The sequence below is a fragment of the Staurois parvus genome, unplaced genomic scaffold, assembly GCF_062004578.1.
Source record: "Staurois parvus isolate SC_StPar_1 unplaced genomic scaffold, SC_StPar_1.0 ptg000874l, whole genome shotgun sequence".
NCBI lineage: Eukaryota > Metazoa > Chordata > Amphibia > Anura > Ranidae > Staurois > Staurois parvus.
The window spans coordinates 298,501-318,644 of record NW_028318670.1 but is presented as its reverse complement, the minus strand read 5'-3'; the positions used below and the strand labels follow the sequence as shown (position 1 = coordinate 318,644).

The following is a 20,144-nucleotide window of genomic DNA, read 5'->3' as shown; positions in this document are numbered from 1 at the left end:
GTGACGGGGTGACAAGTGACATTGTGACAAGTGATGGGGTGACAAGTGACGATGTGACAAGTGACGGGGTGACCAGTGATGGGGTGACCAGTGACGGGGTGGAAAGTGACGGGGTGACAAGTGGCGGGGTGACAAGTGACGGGGTGACAGGGTGACAAGTGACGTGTGACAAGTGACGATGTGACAAGTGATGGGGTGACAAGTGACGGGGTGACAAGTGACGGGGTGACAAGTGATGATGTGACGGGGTGACAAGTGACATTGTGACAAGTGATGGGGTGACAAGTGACGATGTGACAAGTGACGAGGTGACCAGTGACGGGGTGACAAGTGACGGGGTGGAAAGTGACGGGGTGACAAGTGGCGGGGTGGAAAGTGATGGGGTGAAAAGTGATGGGGTGACAAGTGACGTGTGACAAGTGACGGAGTGACAAGTGACGATGTGACAAGTGAGGGGGTGACAAGTGACGTGTGATAAGTGACGGGGTGACAAGTGACAGGATGACAAGTGACAATGTGACAAGTGACGGGGTGACAAGTGCCGTGTGACAAGTGACGGGGTGACAAGTGACGTGTGACAAGTGACGAGATGACAAGTGACGGGGTCACAAGTGACGGGATGACAAGTGACGGGGTGACAAGAACCGTGTGACAAGTGACGTGTGACAAGTGACGGGGTGACAAGTGACGGGGTGGCAAGTGACATGTGACAAGTGACGGGATGACAAGTGACGGGATGACAAGTGACGGGGTGACAAGTGAAAGGATGACAAGTGGCGGGGTGACAAGTGACGGGGTGACAGGGTGACAAGTGACGTGTGACAAGTGACGATGTGACAAGTGATGGGGTGACAAGTGATGGGGTGACAAGTGACTTGTGACAAGTGATGATGTGACAAGTGAGGGGGTGACAAGTGAGGGGGTGACAAGTGACGGGGTGACAAGTGACAGGATGACAAGTGACGGGGTGACAAGTGCCGTGTGACAAGTGACGATGTGACAAGTGACGTGTGACAAGTGACGGGATGACAAGTGACGGGGTCACAAGTGACGGGATGACAAGTGACGGGGTCACAAGTGACGGGATGACAAGTGACGGGGTGACAAGAACCGTGTGACAAGTGACGGGGTGACAAGTGACAGGATGACAAGTGCCGTGTGACAAGTGACGATGTGACAAGTGACGGGATGACAAGTGACGGGGTCACAAGTGACGGGATGACAAGTGACGGGGTGACAAGTGACGGGGTGACAAGTGAAAGGATGACAAGTGGCGGGGTGACAAGTGACGTGTGACAAGTGACGGGGTGACAAGTGATGATGTGACAAGTGATGGGGTGACAAGTGACGGGGTGACAAGTGACGCGTGACAAGTGATGATGTGACAAGTGACGGGGTGACAAGTGACGGGGTGATAAGTGAGGGGGTGACAAGTGACGGGGTGACAAGTGACAGGATGACAAGTGACAATGTGACAAGTGATGGGGTGACAAGTGCCGTGTGACAAGTGACGGGGTGACAAGTGACGGGGTGACAAGTGACGTGTGACAAGTGACGGGATGACAAGTGACGGGGTCACAAGTGACGGGATGACAAGTGACGGGGTGACAAGAACCGTGTGACAAGTGACGATGTGACAAGTGACAGGGTGACAAGTGACGGGTGACAAGTGACGGGATGACAAGTGACGGGGTGACAAGTGAAAGGATGACAAGTGACGGGGTGACAAGTGATGTGTGACAAGTGACATCTGACAAGTGAGGGGGTGACAAGTGACGGGGTGACAAGTGACGAGGTGACAAGTGACGGGGTGACAAGTGACGATGTGACAAGTGACGGGGTGACAAGTGCCGTGTGACAAGTAACGATGTGACAAGTGACGGGGTGACAAGTGACAATGTGACAAGTGACGGGTGACAAGTAACGATGTGACAAGTAACGATGTGACAAGTGACGGGGTGACAAGTGACGGTGTTGAACTCTTCAGTTTTAGCCGAGCCAGGAAAATGTATTTGGAGCCGAATGTTCATAGAAGGGCGGAGCTGGTTAGAGGTCTCTGGTGTCGGTGTCATGGGAATAGTATGAATATATACATTGTAGCAGTATCTGTGTGTATATAGTGTATGTCCCATCACTCGGTGATATGTGTTACATACGTAGAGTTTTGGTTATACATTATTGAGATATTACATTGTAAAGACAAATTCTGTAACTGGTCACATGACGAGGCGGACGCAACATTGTCCGCTCATGAAGCCGCTACATATGTGCCTGTCAATCAAAAGAACATACATGTAATATCCCCGCCCTTCAATGACATCACTCTACGAGGCAGAATTGTTTGCCATACAAGGTTCTAAGATCACAAATTATGACGTCCACGCGTAACATAAAAAGACATCCTAAGGGATGCGAAGGGCGCAATACACAACACACTACATATACACACAACACATACACAAAACACAGACACAAAACACACAACACACAATACACAACACATACACACAACACATACAGAACACACTGCACATACACACAACACATACAACGTATACACACAACACATACACACAATACACGACACATACACACAACACATACACACAATGCACAGAACACACAACACATACACACAACACATGCACACAATACACAACACATACACAACACACAACACATACACACAACATATACACACAATACACAACACATACAAACAACACACACACAACATATACACACAACACATACACACACAACACATACACACAACATATACACACAATACACAACACATACAACACACACACACAACATATACACACAACATATACACACAATACACAACACATACACACAACACACAACACATACAAACAACACATGCATACAACACATACACACAACATATACACACAATAAACAACACATACATACAACGTATACACACAACACATAAACAACACACAACACATACAACACATACAAACAACACATACACACAACATATACACATAACACACAACACACAACACATACACACAACACATACACACAACAGACAACACACAACACATACACAAAACAAACAACACATACAACACATGCACACAACACATACACACAACACATACACACAATACACAACACATACACACAACACATGCATACAACACATACACACAACACATACACACAACACAGAACACATACACACAACACATACACACAACACACACAACACATACATACACACAACACATACAGACAACACAGAACACATACACACAACACATACACAAAACAAACAACACATACAACACATGCACACAACACATACACACAACACATACACACAACACATGCATACAACACATACACACAACACATACACACAACACACAAGCACACAACACAGAACACATACACACAACACATACACACAACACATACATACACACAACACATACACACAACACATATACACAACACATACACACAACATATACACACAACACATATACACAACACATACACACAACATATACACACAACACATACACACAAAACACAACACATGCACACAACACATACACACAATACACAACACAGAACACATACATACAGCACACACACAACACATACACACAATACACAACACACAAGTCTGTCCATTCACTCACAGACACGCACAAGCATGGCATGGAGACGCCGTCCCCCTTTAGCAACTGACAGACGGGACAGGTGCATGTCCTAGAGACCTGGGATCACGTCACTTCCTTCATCTTGGTGAAACTCACGACAAGAAGCACATGGAAGGACAGCCATGACACTCAGGGCTCCATGTACACGGGACGTTTGGAAAACTCTTCTGAAAGATGGAAACTACTGGAAAACGGAGGCCGAAAAACATCAGTTTAGCCGCGTTTGCATACCGCGTTTATGCACATTTGTGTTTAGAAGCGTTTTTAAAAGATAACCTCAGGAGAACTTCCAAATGCCCAGAATGCACTAAAAATAGTACAAAAAAAACTACTATTTCAGACATTTTGAGAGAAATAGAGAGAGCAGAAATGGGGAGAGTAGAAGCGGGGAGAGCAGAAGCAGAAAGAGCAGAAGCAGAGAGAGCAGAGGCGGGGAGAGCAGAGGCGGGGAGAGCAGAGGCGGGGAGAGCAGAAGCGGGGAGAGCAGAAGCAGGGAGAGCAGAAGCGGAGAGAGCAGAAGCGGGGAGAGCAGAAACAGAGAGAGCAGAAGTGGGGAGAGCAGAAACAGATAGAGCAGAAGCGGGGAGAGCAGAAGCAGAGAGAGCAGAATCGCGGAGAGCAGAAGCAGAGAGAGCAGAAGCGGGTTGAGCGAAGCAGAGAGAGCAGAAGTGGGGAAAGCAGAAGCAGGGAGAGCAGAAGCAGAGAGAGCAAAAGTGGGGAAAGCAGAAGCAGGGGAGAGCAAAAGTGGGGAGAGCAAAAGCGGGGAGAGCAGAAGCGGGGAGAGCAGAAACAGAGAGAGCAGAAGTGGGGAGAGCAGAAACAGATAGAGCAGAAGCGGGGAGAGCAGAAGCAGAGATAGCAGAAGCAGAGAGAGCAGAATTGCGGAGAGCAGAAGCAGAGAGAGCAGATGCGGGTTGAGCGAAGCAGAGAGAGCAGAAGTGGGGAAAGCAGAAGCAGAGAGAGCAAAAGTGGGGAAAGCAGAAGCAGGGAGAGCAGAAGCAGAGAGAGCAAAAGTGGGGAGAACAGAAGCAGAGAGAACAGAAGCAGGGGAGAGCAAAAGTGGGGAGAGCAAAAGCGGGGAGAGCAGAATCGGGGAGAGCAGAAATGGGGAGAGCAGAAGCAGAGAGAGCAGAAGCGGGGAGAGCAGAAGCAGAGAGCACAGAAGCAGGGAGAGCAGAAGCAGAGAGCAGAAGCAGGGAGAGCAGAAGCAGAAAGAGCAGAAGCAGAGAGAGCAGAAGCAGGGAGAGCAGAAGCCGGGAGAGCAGAAGCAGGGAGAGCAGAAGCAGAGAGAACAGAAGCGGGGAGAGCAGAAGCCGGGAGAGCAGAAGCAGAGAGAACAGAAGCAGGGAGAGCAGGAGCAGAGAGAGGGGGAAGCAGGGAGAGCAGAAGCGGGGAAAGCAGAAGCAGAGAGAGCAGAAGCAGAGAGAACAGAAGCGGGAGAGCAGGAGCAGAGAGAGGGGGAAGCAGGGAGAGCAGAAGCCGGGAAAGCAGAAGCCGGGAGAGCAGAAGCCGGGAGAGCAGAAGCAGAGAGAGCAGAAGCAGGGAGAGCAGAAGCCGGGAGAGCAGAAGCCGGGAGAGCAGAAGCAGAGAGAGCAGAAGCAGAGCGAGAAGAAGCAGGGACAGCAGAAGCAGGGAGAGCAGAAGCAGAGAGAGCAGAAGCATAGCGAGAAGAAGCAGGGACAGCAGAAGCAGAGAGAGCAGAAGCGGGAAGAGCAGAAGCAGAGAGAGCAGAAGCAGAGAGAACAGAAGCGGGAGAGCAGAAGCAGGGAGAGCAGAAGCAAAGAGAACGGAAGCGGGGAGAGCAGAAGCAGGGAGAGCAGAAGCAAAGAGAACGGAAGCGGGGAGAGCAGAAGCTCAAGAAGCTTAAGAACAAGCCGTGTGAGTTTATTTGATCACACAAAAGATACAAAAGTAGCAAATTCAAATACATAAAGATATGTAACTTACAATAAAATACAAATAAAGAATAGAAGTTGTTTGTTCATGTATCCTGGTGCTCATCCTTTGTGTGTGTGTGCATGTGAGTGTGTGAGTGAAGCGTGTGTCCTTTGTATGAAGTGCCCCCTTTGTATGAAGTGCCCCCTTTGTCTAAGCAAGCATATGCTTAAAATGGCTCCAGAAACCACGCCCCTTGTCACCTCCCACTGTACTTTAGGCTGATAACATGTGTTCTATTTAGCCTCAGCTAATTAACATGATTGACAAGAACACTCTGCAGGGAGTAACTGAAGTCTTATGTTACATTGTAGAATCCAGCTGTCTGAACAAATGTGTTTTAAGGATAACAATTTAATCCCTCTCCTACCAGGCACTTCTACCCCCTTCCTGCCTACTGGGCACTTCTACCCCCTTCCTGCCTACCGGGCACTTCTACCCCCTTCCTGCCTACCGGGCATTTCTACCCCCTTCCTGCCTACAGGGCACTTCTACCCCCTTCCTGCCCACCGGACACTTCTACCCCCTTCCTGCCTACAGGGCACTTCTACCCCCTTCCTGCCTACCGAGCACTTCTAACCCCTTCCTGCCTACAGGGCACTTCTACCCCCTTCCTGCCTACCAGGTACTTCTAACCCCTTCCTGCCTACAGGGCACTTCTACCCCCTTCCTGCCTACAGGGCACTTCTACCCTCTTCCTGCCTACCGGGCACTTCTACCCCCTTCCTGCCTACCGGGCACTTCTACCCCCTTCCTGCCTACCGGGCACTTCTACCCCCTTCCTGCCCACCGGGCACTTCTACCCCCTTCCTGCCCACCGGACACTTCTACCCCCCGGACACTTCTACCCCCATCCTGCCCACCGGGCACTTCTACCCCCTTTCTACCTACTGGGCACTTCTACCCCCTTCCTGCCCACTGGGCACTTCTACCCCTTCCTGCCCACTGGGCACTTCTACCCCTTCCTGCCCACCGGATACTTCTACCCCCTTCCTGCCTACCGGGCACTGTCACCCCCTTTCTACCTACTGGGCACTTCTACCCCCTTCCTGCCCACCGGGCACTTCTACACCTTCCTACCTACCGGGCACTTCTACCCCCTTCCTGCCCACCGGGCACTTCTACCCCCTTCCTGCCCACCGGACACTTCTACCCCCTTTCTACCTACTGGGCACTTCTACCCCCTTGCTGCCCACCGGACACTTCTACCCCCTTCCTGCCCACCGGGCACTTCTACCCCTTCCTGCCTTCCGGGCACTTCTACCCTCTTCCTTCCTACCAGGCACTTCTACACCCTTCCTGCCTACCAGGCACTTCTACCCCCTTCCTGCCCATTGGACACTTCTACCCCCTTCCTGCCTACCGGGCACTTCTACCCCCTTCCTGCCTACTGGGCACTGTCACCCCGTTCTTACCTACCAGGCACTTCTACCCCCTTGCTGCCCACCGGGCACTTCTACCCGCTTCCTGCAGGGCACTTCTACCCCCTTCCTGCCCACCGGACACTTCTATCCCCTTCCTGCCCACCGGACACTTCTATCCCCTTCCTGCCCACCGGACACTTCTACCCCCTTCCTGCCCCCCGGACACTTCTACCCCCTTCCTGCCCACCGGACACTTCTACCCACTTCCTGCCTACCGGGCACTGTCACCCCCTTCCTACCTACCAGGCACTTCTACCCCCTTGCTGCCCACCGGACACTTCTACCCCCTTCCTGCCCACTGGACACTTCTACCCCCTTCCTGCCTCCCGGACACTTCTACCCCCTTCCTGCCCACCGGACACTTCTACCCCCTTCCTGTCTACCGGACACTTCTACCCCCTTCCTGCCCACCTGGCACTTCTACCCCCTTCCTGCCCACCGGCACTTCTACCCCTTTCCTGCCCACCAGGCACTTCTACCCCCTTCCTGCCTACTGGACACTTCTACCCCCTTCCTGCAGAGCACTTCTACCCCCTTCCTGCCTACCGGGCACTTCTACCCCCTTCCTGCTTACCGGGCACTTCTACCCCTTCCTGCCCACCGGACACTTCTACCCCCTTCCTGCCTACCGGACACTTCTACCCCCTTCCTGCCTACAGGGCACTTCTACCCCCTTCCTGCCTACCGGACACTTCTACCCCCTTCCTGTCTAACGGGACACAACACAACACATACACACAATACACAACACAACACATACACAGAACACACAACACATACACAAAATACATACAGAGAACACAACACAGAGCACATACACACACCACATACACAGAACACACAACACATACAAACAATACACAACACATACACACAACACATACACACAACACATACACACAACACATACACAGAACACATCACAGAGCACATACACACAACACATATACAGAACACACTACACAACACATACACACAATACATACAGAGAACACAACACATACACATACATGTCCGTCCATTCACTCACAGACACGCACAAGCATGGCATGGAGACACCGTCCCTCTTCAGCGACTGACAGACTGGGACAGGTGCATGTCCTAGAGACCTGGGATCACGTCACTTCCTTCTTCTTGGTGAAACTCACGACAAGAAGTACATGGAAGGGCAGCCATGACACTCAGGGCTCCATGTTAACGGGACGTGATGCACATTTGTGTTTAGAAGCGTTTTTAAAAGATAACCTCAGGAGAACTTCCAAATGCCCAGAATGCACTGAAAATAGTAAAAAAACCCTACTATTTCAGAGATTTTGAGAGAAATAAAGAGAGCAGAAGTGGGGAGAGCAGAAGTGGGGAGAGCAGAAGCGGGGAGAGCAGAAGCAGGGGAGCAGAAGCAGGGGAGCAGAAGCAAGGAGAGCATAAGCAGGGGAGAGTAAGCAGGGGAGAGCATAAGCAGGGGAGAGCGGATGCAGGGAGAGTGGAAGCAGGGAGAGCGGAAGCAGAGAGAGCAGAAGCAGGGGAGAGCAGAAGCAGGGGAGAGCAGAAGCAGGGGAGAGCAGAAGCAGGGAGAGCAGAAGCAGGGAGAGCAGAAGCAGGGAGAGCGGAAGCAGGGGAGAGCAGAAGAAGAGAGAGCGGAAGCAGGGGAGAGCAGAAGAAGAGAGAGCGGAAGCAGGGGAGAGCAGAAGAAGAGAGAGCAGAAGCAGAGAGAAAGAAGAAGCAGGGAGAGCAGAAGCAGAGAAAGAGCAGAAGTAGGTAGAGCAGAAGCAGAGAGAGCAGAAGCAGGGAGAGTAGAAGCGGGAAGAGCGCAGAAGCAGGGAGAGTAGAAGCGGGAAGAGCGCAGAAGCAGGGAGAGCAGAAGCGGGAAGAGCAGAAGTGGGGAGTGTAGATGCGGGGAGAGCGGAAGCGGGGAGAGCATAAGCAGGGAGAGCATAAGCAGGGATAGCAGAAGCAGAGAGAGCAGAAGCAGGGGAGAGCAGAAGCGGAGAGAGCAGAAGCAGGGAGAGCAGAAGCAGGGAGAGCAGAAGCGGGGATAGAAGGAGAGAGAGCAGAAGCAGAGAGAGAGCAGAAGCAGTGGGAGAGCAGAAGCAGAGAGAGCAGAAGCGGGGAGTGAAGAAGCAGAGAGAGCAGAAACGGGGAGAGCAGAAATGGGGAGAGCAGAAGCGGGGAGCGCAGAAGCGGGGATAGAAGAAGCAGGGAGAGCAGGAGCAGAAGCAGAGAGAGCAAAAGCGGGGAGAGCAGAAGCGGGGAGAGCAGAAGCAGAGAGAGAGCAGAAGCGTGGAGAGCAGAAGAAGATGTCCGCTATTTTATTTTATATGAATAGTTGCAACAAATGTATCCATTTGTATCTGAATAAAAACATCTGTATCAAAAATGGATGCAAATGGATACATTTGTTGCAACCGCAAGACTTTTTCAATATAAAATAAAATAGCGGAGTGCTCCCCTGTCTCTGCAAGGGACAGAAGTTATGGGGTTAATGCTGGCCATAGACAGGTCGAAAATTGGCCAATTTTTCTAACGTCGGCCGTTCGAATGACTGATTTTTTTTTTTTTTTTTTTTTTTTTAAGTCGGCCGATTTTCAACCCGTCTATGGCCTGCATTATGTTACTAGTAGAATTCAGCTGTCTGAACAAATGTGTTTTATGGATAACAATTTAAACTCTCAGACTCATTATATGAAATAACAAAGTAACAAAGTATACATTACACAGGCCGACTCTAAAGAAAATATAAACTAGACATTGCCTTCCATAATGATCGAACTCCAGACACAAATAATTCACATCTGTTACTACTCAGTTCAGAACCTTCCATTCCCATCCAGATAGAGGGTACATTATACATATCCTGGCCAGGACCTTACTAGAGACCCAATTCAAATTTACATATTAAAAATGAATATTACACGGTGCGTTCCACCATTGTTTCCTTCACACAGAACCTGGACCTGACTGTGCCAGTGTTTGCGGTCCATCTGAATACATGGAGAACACTTTGCATGCATTTCTGATGATGAATAAAGGCTCCGGACAGCATCTGGACATGGTACAGTTAAAAAACGCTTCTAAATACAAACGCGCATAAATGCGGTTAGCTGCGTTAACAAGTGGTTGGCATTTGAAACGCGGATAAAATCTACTCTTGAACGCACTTTTGCTGTGTTCAAAAAACCGCCTGTAACCTCCACTGCCTGTAGAGGGCGATGTGTACAGACAGGAGGACATCGGGGGGAGTTCAGGGGCTGCTGGGAAAATGCAAAATTGCTCCGGAACGTCTGTTTATCGGCTGCAGTGTACATGAGCCCTGACCTCACGCTGCATAGAACAGACAAGAAGCACATGGAAGAACAGCCATGACAGTAATGGTGATGTAGCATCAGGTGGGGGCAGCCAGGGCTGGGACAAAAGGGGGCAGAGCGAGCACCATGCTAAGGGGGAGCGCACTGGCGCTGTTGCTGCTCATCCTGCTCCTCGCTGACAGGAGTGATTGTCACTCCTGTCACAAGGCGCAGTGGGTGATAGCTGCAGCTGGAGAGCAGATTCAGCTTTCTCCTCCCTCCAGCCTACAGGTAGCAATAGAGAGCAGGTACTGAGAATGAGAGCTCTCCTCAGTCTCGGCCACCGAGAGATCTCCTCAGTCTCGGTCACAGAGAGCTCTCCTGAGTCTCGGCCACGAGAACTCTCCTCAGTCTCGGCCACCGAGAGCTCTCCTCAGTCTCAGCTGAGAGCTCTCCTCAGTCTCAGCCACCGAGAGCCACCAAGAACTATCCTGTCTCGGCTACCGAGAACTCTCCTCAGTCTCGGTCACAGAGAGCTCTCCTCAGTCTCGGCCACCGAGAGCTCTCCTCAGTCTCGACCACCGAGAGCTCTCCTCAGTCTCGGCCACCGAGAGCTCTCCTCAGTCTCTGCCACCGAGAACTATCCTGTCTCGGCTACCGAGAACTCTCCTCAGTCTCGGTCACAGAGAGCTCTCCTCAGTCTCGGCCACTGAGAGCTCTCCTCAGTCTCGACCACCGAGAGCTCTCCTCAGTCTCGGCCACTGAGAGCTCTCCTCAGTCTCGACCACCGAGAGCTCTCTTCATTCTCGGCCACCGAGAACTCTCCTCAGTCTCAGCACAGTGCTACTATGGGGTGAGGGGAGTCTGACATTCTTCCTCTGTGAGTAAAGGGGGAAGAGGGGGGAGGGGGACAACTAAGTTTCAGAACTCCTCTCTCCTCCCCACCTTTCCTCTGCTGGTCCCCGCACACCTCCCTTTTCTCTTCAGACCCTCCCAGACCTCCCCTCTCTCCCCCCACTGCTCCCCCCAGTCCTCCTCAGAACCCCCTCATCTCCTGAGGTCCCCCCAGACCTCCCTTTTCTCTTCAGACCCCCACTCCTCCTCAGAGCCACTCAGACCTCCCCCTCTCCAACCCAGACCTCCTCTATCCTCCTCAGACCCCCCCAGACCTCCCCTCCCCTCCTCAGACCCCCTAAACCTCCAGTCTATATTCCTAAAACCCCCTCTCCTCTTCAGACCCCCCAGACTTCCCCTCTATACTCCTCAGACCCACCTCTTCTCCTCAGCCCCACCAGACATCCCTCTCCTCCTCAGACCTCCCTCTTCCCTTCAGAACACCAAGACCTCGCCTCTCTACTCCTGAAACCCCCCCCCCCCTTCCTCCCAAAGCCTCTCTCTCCTCTTCAGATCTCCCTCTTCACCTGAACCCCCCAGACTCCCACATTCTCTTCAGACCTTCCTCTCCATCACAGACATTGGTAGGAGGAGCTGTGAGGTCGGGGTGATGTCATAGGATTCTCTGACTCTGGTTGGAGGGACATTGGGAGGAGGAGCTGAGGTCAGTGCGATGTCATAGGATTCTCTGACTCTGGTTGGAGGACATTGGTAGGAGGAGCTGTGAGGTGAGTGCGATGTCATAGGATTCTCTGACTCTGGTTGGAGGACATTGGGAGGAGGAGCTGTGAGGTCAGTGTGATGTCGTAGGATTCTCTGACTCTGGTTGGAGGACATTGGGAGGAGGAGCTGTGAGGTCAGTGTGATGGCGTAGGATTCTATGACTCTGGTTGGAGGACATTGGTAGGAGGAGCTGTGAGGTGAGTGTGATGTCATAGGATTCTCTGACTCTGGTTGGAGGACATTGGTAGGAGGAGCTGTGAAGTCAGTGTGATGTCATAGGATTCTCTGACTCTGGTTGGAGGTCATTGGGAGGAGGAGCTGTGAAGTCAGTGTGATGTCATAGGATTCTCTGACTCTGGCTGGAGGGACATTGGGAGGAGGAGCTGTGAGGTCAGTGTGATGCCATAGGATTCTCTGACTCTGGTTGGAGGACATTGGGAGGAGGAGCTGTGAACTCAGTGTGATGTCATAGGATTCTCTGACTGGTTGGAGGACATTGGGAGAAGGAGCTGTGGGGGCACTCTGTGAGGTTTCTGTACACAGAATCATTCCTCCCGGGAAGATGAACATTGTGTTTGGGCTTTGCCAGGACACATGGTATTCCTATGATCTCTGTGTACTCCGGAGACTTTACTCATCACATTTAGGAGGAATATCTGAGGCTGGGATCATGGTGGACACATTTGTTTTCAGGACATTTACTACAAATGACATTTTCCTTCTTTCTTCCTATTGGAATCTTATAAAATAAAGACATCTATATTCCAACCTCCCTAAATATCCCCCCTTCCCCCGCCACTAATACATAAGTCATATAATGGGCCAGTATAGACTGAGGAGGTGAGAAGGTGATTGGTGGGAAAGGTGACATCTCCACAATGAGGAGAATGTTCCCGCCCCGGAAGTGGGGGAATGTTCTGCCCCTGAAGGGGTTAATCTGGGTTCCCACACTATATATGTGTGTATCATCATCTACTGGAGATAAAAGACGTCACAGTGACTATGGAGGAAGAGGATGGATGTGACAGTGGAGGAAGAGGACGGCATGCGACGGTGGAGGGAGATGACGGACGTGACGATGGAGGAAGAGGATGGGCGTGACGATGGAGGAAGAGGACGGGCGGGACGGTGGAGGAAGAGGATGGGCGTGACGATGGAGGAAGAGGACGGAGGAAGAGGACGGACGTGACGATGGAGGAAGAGGACGGATGTGATGATGGAGGAAGAGGACGGGCGTAACGGTGGAGGAAGAGGACGGACATGACAAATGAGGAAGAGGATGGACGTGACGGTGGAGGAAGAGGACGAACGTTATGATGGAGGAAGAGGACGGACGTGACTGTGGAGGAAGAGGACGGACATGACTATGGAGGAAGAGGACGGACATGACTATGGAGGAAGAGGATGGACATGACTGTGGAGGAAGAGGACGGACATGACGGTGGAGAAAGAGGACGGATGTGACTATGGAGGAAGAGGAAGGACGTGACTATGGAGGAAGAGGAAGGACGTGACTATGAAAGATGAGGACGGACGTGATGGTGGAGGAAAAGGACAGATGTGACAATGGAGGAAGAGGACGGACTTGACGGTGGAGGAAGAGGATGGACGTGACGGTGGAGGAAGAGGACGGATGGGACGATGGAGGAAGAGGACGGACGTGACAGTGGAGGAAGAGGACGGACGTGACGGTGGAAAAACAGAACGGACGTGACGGTGGAGGAAGAGGACGGATGGGACGATGGAGGAAGAGGACGGACGTGACAGTGGAGGAAGAGGACGGACGTGACGGTGGAAAAACAGGACGGACGTGACGGTGGAGGAAGAGGACGGATGGGATGATGGAGGAAGAGGACGGACGTGACAGTGGAGGAAGAGGGCGGACGTGACAGTGGAGGAAGAGGACGGACATGACTATGGAGGAAGAGGACGGATGTGACCATGGAGGAAGAGGACGGATGTGACTATGGAGGATGAGGATGGATATGATGGTGGAGGAAGAGGACGGACGTGATGATGGAGGAAGAGGACGGACGTGGTGATAGAGGGAGAGGACAGACGTGACGGTGGAGGAAGAGGATGGACGTGACGGTGGAGGAAGAGGATGGACGTGACGATGGAGGAAGAGGACGGATGTGACAGGGGAGGAAGAGGACGGATGTGACGGTGGAGGAAGAGGACGGATGTGACGGTGGAGGAAGAGGACGGGCGTAACGATGGAGGAAGAGGACGGGCGTGATGATGGAGAGAGAGGACGGACGTGACGGTGGAGGAAGAGGATGGACATGATGATGAAGAGGATGGAAATGATGATGGAGGAGGAGGAGGACAGATGTGACAGTGGAGGAAGAGGATGGACATGACGATGGAGGAGGAGGACGGATGTGACGGTGGAGGAAGAGGACGGACATGACGGGGGGTTACTGGGTGTAAATATAAAATCAGATCTCATTACCTCCTCTGCTGCCACTTCCAGCAATTTGCGCTCTCTATGTGCTACCACATGGCATGGCATGTCTGTCTGTACCTGACATCACTTCCTTTCTTCCATAAAGACTTCCCCCAACCTCCCCCTCAGACCCCCCATCTCTATTCTTAAGCCCCCCCCCCCCTCCTCAAGTCTCCAGTCTCTACTCTTCAGACTCCTCCTGCATCTCAGACTCCCCAGACCCCCCCTGCTCTCCGAAATCCCCCCAGACCCCTCCTGCTCTCCGGAATCCCCCCAGACCCCCCTTTCCTCCTCAAAACCCCCATAACCCTCCTCTCTTCCTCTAACCTCCTCAAGGTCCCTCTGACCCTGCCCAGTGCATTTCAGAAGCTCATGGAGGTCAATCGTACTGTTTAGCTCGGAGAGAGGGCAGCGACAGAAACAATGGAGTACTGACGTGATACTTTTTTTATTTGCACTAACATACAATTTTGAGGACAAGCTTTCGGGGATGTCCCCTTCTTCAAGGTCCAGGCAGTACTACTTCACAAAGTTCTAGCAGAATGTAAGAAGAGATGTTGAAAGGGGGAGAAACCCCCTCCCCCCAAAGAAACACAACCAAAGAGATAAGACACAGCAAAAGCAAAGACTGGGGGGGGGGGGGACAACACTCACAGAGGGGGTGGTAAAACTGTTGGGTGATAAGTGAGGAATCCCATGTTTGCTTAAGGCTGTTACTTTTGAATCAAATATAATTATCATTCTGAGTTTGAAGGTTTTCCTTTCCTGGATAGTTTTGAAATTCCCGTTAAGAACTAAGATATTGAGGTCTTCCATGGTGTGGTCCAGTTGTGAGGAATGATGTCCCTCAGGTTTGCAAAAGTCCTCTTCTTTATGTTCCTTGATGGTGTGTCTGTACAAATTCATCCTTCTTCGCAACCTCTGTCCTGTTTCGCCAACATAAGATCCTTGGCTACATTTTCTGCACTGGAGAAGGTACACAACATGACTGGAGGTGCAGCTGTAGGACCCGGTGATACTGAAGGTCCCTTTTGAGTGTGTGATGCTGGAGAAGGTACACAACTTCACTGGAGGTGCACCTGTAGGACCCGGAGATACTGAAGGTCCCTTTTGAGTGTGTGACCCTGGAGAAGGTACACAACATGACTAAAGGTGCAGCTGTAGGACCTGGTGATACTGAAGGCCCCTTTTGAGTGTGTGATGCTAGAGAAGGTGCACAACATCACTGGAGGTGCAGCTGTAGGACTCGGTGATACTGAAGGTCCCTTTTGAGTGTGTGACGCTGGAGAAGGTACACAACATGACTGGAGGTGCAGCTGTAGGACCCGGTGATACTGAAGGTCCCTTTTGAGTGTGTGACCCTGAAGAAGGTACACAACATGACCGGTGGTGCAGCTGTAGGACCCGGTGATACTGAAGGTCCCTTTTGAGTGTGTGACGCTGGAGAAGATACACAACATGACTGGAGGTGCAGCTGTAGGACCTTCTCCGGGGCAAAAAGTGTAGCCAAGGAGCTTATGTTGGTGGAAACAGAACAGAGGTTGCGAAGAAGGATGAATTTGTACAGACACACCATCGAGGAACATAAAGAAGAGGACTTCTGCACACCTGAGGGACATCATTCCTCACAACTGGACCACACCATGGAGGACCTCAATATCTTCGTTCTCAAAGGGAATTTCAAAACTATCCAGGAAAGGAAAACCTTTGAACTCAGAATGATATTTCTATTTGATACAAAAGATAATGGCCTTAATCTAGACATGGGATTCCTCACTCATCACCCAACAGTTTACCACCCCCTCTGTGACTGTCATCCCAAGTCTTGGCTTTTGCTCTGTCTTATCTCTAGCCTAATCCTAGTTGTATCACCATTGCTGTGTACATTGGTTTGTGGTGTTTTTTTCTTTTCCTTTTTTGTTTCCCTCAGAGATTTTTTTTTAACATTCTGCTTAAACACTTGAAGGAGGGAAAAATACCCCGAAAGCTTGTCCTGTAAATTGTATGTTGGTGCAAATAAAAAAAGTATGAAAGACGGGACTCCATTGTTTCTAGTGAAAGCATAAAAAAGTCTCAAAAAAAGTTACATGCAAGCACTTTGAAATCCCTCCAAAATATTTTAAGCCCCCACTCCCAACTTGTGCAAATGCTGCCACTTCTAGAATGGTCTCCTCTCAATGTGCTACCACCTGGCACACCTGTTTGTATCTGACATCACTTCCTGTCTGGGTAGAAGTGAGATCTCCATCTTGTGGAGCTCAGAAGAACTGCAGCCCCGAGAACAGTCTGGTAGTGTGACCCCGGCCTTGTGCTGGGTGTGTATGGACTGTATGTCCTCATAGAGGGGTCACCTCCACTCCCACCAAGGTGGACAGAAATATATGACTGCCTAGCCCAGCCTTTCTCAGCCAGGGTTACTCCAAAGGGTTTTAGGGGTTCCTCCAAAGGGTTTTAGGGGTTCCTCCAAAGGGTTATAGAGGTTCCTCCAAAGCTTTCTAGGGGTTCCTCCAGAAATGAACAATTTTTGTCTCTCAGTAACAATGATTTCATGACGATGTAAGAATGTCTCTCTCACACTGACTACTCAGACCCCCACCCCCTCCTCATCAGAACTCCCCAGACCTCCTTTTCTTCTTCAGATTCTCTTTTTCTCCTTGGGTCCTCCTTCTTCTCCTCAGACCCCCCTCTCCTCCCTAGACCTCCCCTCTCTTCCTCAGATCCCCCTCTTTTCTTCTCAGACCCCCCCGGCCTCCCTTCCCCTCCTCAGACCCCCTAGACCTCCCATCTCTATTCCTAAAACCCCCTCTCTACTCTTCAGACCCCCCCAGACCTCACTCTCTACCCTTCAGACCCCCCCTAGACCTCCCTCTCTACTTTTCAGACCCCCATCTACCCTTCAGACCCCCCCTAGACCTCCCTCTGTACTCTTCAGAACCCCCAAACCTTTCTCCTCCTCAGGCCCCCTCAGACCTGCCCCCTCTAATCCCCAGAACTTTCCTCCTCAGGCCCCTCCAGACCTCCCCACTCTACTCCTCAGACCTCCCTCACTACTCTTCACACCCCCCCCCCAGACCTCTCTAATCTTCAAACCTCCCTCTCTACTCTTCCGGCCCCGACCTCCTTCTCTACTCTGTTGAACATCCGGTTGCAGTATTACTATCACTGCTAAATTAAGCTGGCTGGTGAATGTAAACTAAATAAATAACGTGTTTGGCCCGCAGAAAATTCATACAAGACCATTCAGGTCTTCTATGGATTTTAGGAGGGAACCCTATGCAAAGAAAAAAAATGCAGGGTACCCCCCAAAATCCATACCAGATCCCCATCTGAGCATGCACCCTGGCCTGGCAATGCAGAGTGGAGCAAGTATGCCCCCTCCTGAACCATAGCAGGTGTCAGTAACGTATTGTCAGGAATGGACTTGCCAATAATGGTGGGACTCACCTGCCTTGTGGGCTGCAGTACCAGGGCTGGCCAGCGGGTGCTCTCAGCAATCAGAGACTCACCCCTGCAATCAGCCAAACACCTGAAGCTGATTGCGGGGGTTGTATTTAAGGAATGGCCAGACTCACAGTCAGGGCCGTGGTGTGTGTTTTCCATGGGCCCCTGTATCTTGTATCCTGTATTCCTGTTCCTGTCTGACTTGTTGCCGACCCTGCCTGATCCTGACCTCTGCTGACTTCTCCTGTTTGATCCCTGGCTTGTGGCCCTGACCATTCTCTGCCTGATCCTCTGCTGCCCTTGAGTTACTGAACCCAGCTTGTGACCCCGACCACTCTCCCGCCTGTTCCTGGTACTCCGTTTGCCCGTTTACTACTGACCCGGCCTGCCTGACGACTCTTGCATTGTATGTATTGTTATCTGTGCGTGGTTTGGTTTGGTTTGTTTGCACTGTGTTTAGGTTTAGTTTTGCACTGCGTTTTGTATTGTTAGTCTTAATAAATTGTTTATAACATATCTGAAGCCTGCGTTTCCCTGTGTCAGTCCACACACCTCTGGTCATACCCTGATTCCTGACACGTATCCTCAACATGGGGAGAGGGCCTTGCCAAGTCCATTCACTCCTGGTTGGAAGGTTGGACAAGTCCAATGTATGATGCTGCTCATACTACACTACTCAGACTTTGTAATCAGCATCTATCATCATATCCATGACACTCCTGGGATATTGATCTGGTCAGGTAAGTAGCAGAGGGGGATGTTCATCAGTTTCAGCTGCTTTGGTGGTAATGAAATTAACAACAGGTGCACTAGATGGGCAACAATGAGATGACCCCTGTCACGGAAGCGTAGGCAGGACAGAACACGCAGAGAAGATGGGGAACCCACAAAGCTTTATTGAAACAACAAAATGACAGACACTCAATGGGGAAATGGCAGGGAGGGTGATGTGTGCGCAAACTAGGGATGATTCCAGGCATGGGGGGTCTTCTCCAGCAGGGTGGCTTGTGCGGTCTTCCCCCCCTTTGGACTGGGGTCTTCGGCAGCAGGCAAAAAATCTTCCCCCTAGGCTTGGGGGGTCCCAGGCAGAGCCTGATCACGAGGGTCCCACCTCAGCTGAGCTCCCTTCGTGACTGCACAGCGGATTGGAGTCTCAAGCAACAGGCGGGCAACCTACCCCTGGGCAGGGGTCTCGGGCAACAGGCAGGCAATCTCCCCCCTAGGCTTGGGGGGTCCCAGGCAGAGCCTGGTCATGAGGGTCCCGCCTCAGCTGAGCTCCCTCCGTGACTGCACAGCAGATTGGAGAATCAGGCAACAGATGGGCAACCTACCCCTGGGCAGGGGTCTCTGGGATTTAACAGGACTCTAGCTGTGGAGTCTGGCCTAGCACAGCTCCCACCCAGCTTTCTAGGGATATCAGGTTCACGGGGACTCAACGGGACTTTAGCTGTGGAGTCTGGCCTCAGCACAGCTCTGTCAGGGCAGGGCTGTGGAACGGACAGGTAGGCCTAGTGGCAGGGTAACGCACTGACTGACGACAACCACCACCAACAGGCCGAAGTCCCTCAGGGCACGGAGTCTAAGTGCCAGGCTGCCCTTCACCAGGGCCCCTGATGGTGGAGATGGACTTGACGCAGCCAGGAACCAGGTCGCGGCCTCCGAGACACCCCGGCTGCGGTAATGGCCGCCGACAATGGCGTAGCTGGTAGGAATGACAATAGCGTAGTCAGGCAGGCCGGGTCGACAACAATGGGACAAAACGGTACAGAACAGTAGACAAGAATCACAGGTCACGAGCCGGGTTCAGCAACGGAGGGTCAGATCGAAGGAAAACACAGAGAATGGTCTAGTCACAAGCCGAGTCAGATTCCAGAAGAGTCACGAGAGTATAAACAGAGCTGTAGCTACACAAAGACACAAGTGCAAAGAGCATGTGCGGATCACAGGCTTATATGTGTTCAGCCACACCCCTCTGGGGGATGGACCTCAGAGACCTGAAGGCATAAAAGACTCCCACCATGCTCTGCAGAAACCCAAGATGGACGCCAGCACATGAAGCCGCACAATCTCTGGGAAAAGGTAGGACCTTGACAGTACCTCCTCCTCAAGGGCCCCTCCCCCTCCGCGGCTCAACAAAAGGCTTCTGAGGAAAGCGGGCATGAAAAGCGCGGAGGAGGGCAGGGGCATGGACATCTGCGGAAGGAACCCAGGAACGCTCCTCGGGACCATAACCGCGCCAATGAACCAGGAGCTGCACCCGACCGCACACCAATCGAGAGTCCAGGATCCG

General features: G+C 51.6%; 1 protein-coding gene across 1 annotated transcript in view; it reads right to left on the bottom strand.

Moving 5' to 3' along the window:
* The window catches only part of LOC149443114 (uncharacterized), a 67,585-nt gene that overhangs the window by 24,265 nt on the left and 23,176 nt on the right, over positions 1-20,144 (bottom strand). Inside the window, exon 12 of the mRNA XM_089655800.1 lies at positions 15,709-15,853. Within this exon, the coding sequence (XP_089511926.1) occupies positions 15,709-15,853 (145 nt within the window). The remainder of the gene's footprint in view (positions 1-15,708; positions 15,854-20,144) is intronic.